At 47.3% G+C, this 1934-nt stretch overlaps 1 protein-coding gene across 1 annotated transcript in view; it reads right to left on the bottom strand.

The window, feature by feature from the left end:
* Positions 1 to 451: 451 nt before the first annotated feature.
* Mrpl22 (mitochondrial ribosomal protein L22) overlaps positions 452 to 1934 on the bottom strand; it is a 13763-nt gene continuing 12280 nt past the window's right edge. Inside the window, exon 8 of the mRNA XM_031350867.1 lies at positions 452 to 744. Coding sequence (XP_031206727.1) covers positions 533 to 744 — 212 coding nt within the window. The 3' untranslated portion in view covers positions 452 to 532. The remainder of the gene's footprint in view (positions 745 to 1934) is intronic.

The following is a 1934-nucleotide window of genomic DNA, read 5'->3' as shown; positions in this document are numbered from 1 at the left end:
CTCAAGCAGGTCAGGAAGCAGGAGCTGATGCAGAGGCCATGGAGAGATGTTTCTTACTGGCTTGCTCCCCTGGCTTGCTCAACCTGCTCTCTTATAGAGCCCAAGACCTCCAGCCCAGAGATGGCACCACCCACAAGGGGCAATTGAGAAAATGCCCCACAGTTGGATCTCATGGAGGCACTTCCCCAACTGAAGCTCCCTTCTGTGATAACTCCAGTCTGTGTCAAGTTGACACACAAAACTAGCCAGTACAGTAACTGATTGTTGCCACGAGGAGAGCGCCACCTACTGTCTGGTTTTAGAATACAGTGGTAAGATTGCTTCAAGTCTTGAAAATCCTCTGGCCTCTGCACACACACACCAGGATACATACTGCCCTCCCAACTCCCCGCCACCTGCCCACCCACAAAACTTTGCAGTTATACACTACACTTCAATAATTCAATGAAAAGGCATAAAAATCATTTGTGTTTACTTTTTAAAATAAACATAAAGTATATACACTGTGGAGCCAGAATAACTGGCGTAGATCTTATAGAGTATGGATGATGGTCCGGTTGCGAAGCTGCTGAATATACTCCTTGGCATGGTCAACTGCTGTCTTGGGTACTTCAGGTGGAGGTGGAGGTCCTTCCACCAGCTTCACAAAATAATGGCAATAGACCTTCTCCATGATGCCAAAGCGACCTCGGCCATGGTACCGGATGCGCTTCAGGCACTGGCCTCGACCTGAGGTAGACGCAGCTACAGAGGAAGGAAAGAGAATTATGGGAAATGTCTGCTATCCATAGGACTGCATCTGCACCAGCTGAGCAGATTCTGATCTATCTTTCAGTAGATCATAAGCGTACAGGAGCTTGCTGGCTGGCTAGCACACAGTCCTCTCAAACACAAGTCTCTTAAGCACTAACTAGGAATCATGCACTGCTCTAGATGAGGCATGGATCCACTGCCACATTATGTTGGACAGAAAGACAGAAAATACAGTAATAGCTTCAATTAATGGCAAGTTTCATGAATCAAACAAATCTGTCTGAGGCAACACAGACTGACAGGATGGAAGAGAGATGCCCAGAAGCATCCCTGAGACTAGGCGTAGTACTGGTACCTGTAATCCAGGAAGCAGAGGTAGGAGAATTAGGACTTCAAAGTCATCCTTAACTTTATAGCAAGTCTGAGGCCAGTCTTAGCTACATGAGATTAAGTCTCAGAAATAAAAATAAGAGTCATTCCAGAAAGAGAGAAGTCTGACCTGAGACCAGAATCTCCCCATCCTTGTTCCTAATGCAAGCATGCTCAGCTTGCTTAGGCAGGTGATGGGGCACACTGACACTGAGCATGTTTAAGAGGCACACAAATAAGAAATGAGATAAGCATGGGGGCAGATTATACATCGTCCTACAGGCAAAGAAAGATTCCATCCCCAGCACCCAGGTAGACAAGGCAGGAATGGGACTGCAAACAGCTCAGTACATAAAGCAGTTGCCATGCAGGCCTGACAACGTGAGCTTGACCTTAGAATCCACATAAAGGTACAAAGAGATGGGACTCCGCAGAACTGCCTTCTGACCACCTATGGCGCACATCATGGCCCGTGCATATGTACTACCTTGGATAGTCTCAACAGTGCCCCAGTAACATGGCTGTGCAGGTGTCTATGGTATGCTGACTCAGAGTCCTTCAGGTGTGTGCTCAGGATGGTGCAGCTGCACCAGGTGCTCGGTCTAATTTCAGATTCGGAGTGTTTAAGGCTCCCACTGCACAACCTGACTAAGGACGTTGAACTTTTTTTTCATGTATTTTATATCATTCTCTTAAGAATTATGGCCAGGTGGTGGTGGTGCACACCTTTAATCCCAGCACTTGGGAGGCAGAGGCAGGCATATTTCTGAATTTGAGGCCAGCCTGGTCTACAGAGTGAGTTCCAGGACAGC

Source organism: Mastomys coucha, unplaced genomic scaffold (assembly GCF_008632895.1).
Source record: "Mastomys coucha isolate ucsf_1 unplaced genomic scaffold, UCSF_Mcou_1 pScaffold5, whole genome shotgun sequence".
Taxonomy (NCBI): domain Eukaryota; kingdom Metazoa; phylum Chordata; class Mammalia; order Rodentia; family Muridae; genus Mastomys; species Mastomys coucha.
This window is presented reverse-complemented; position numbering and strand designations above follow the sequence as displayed.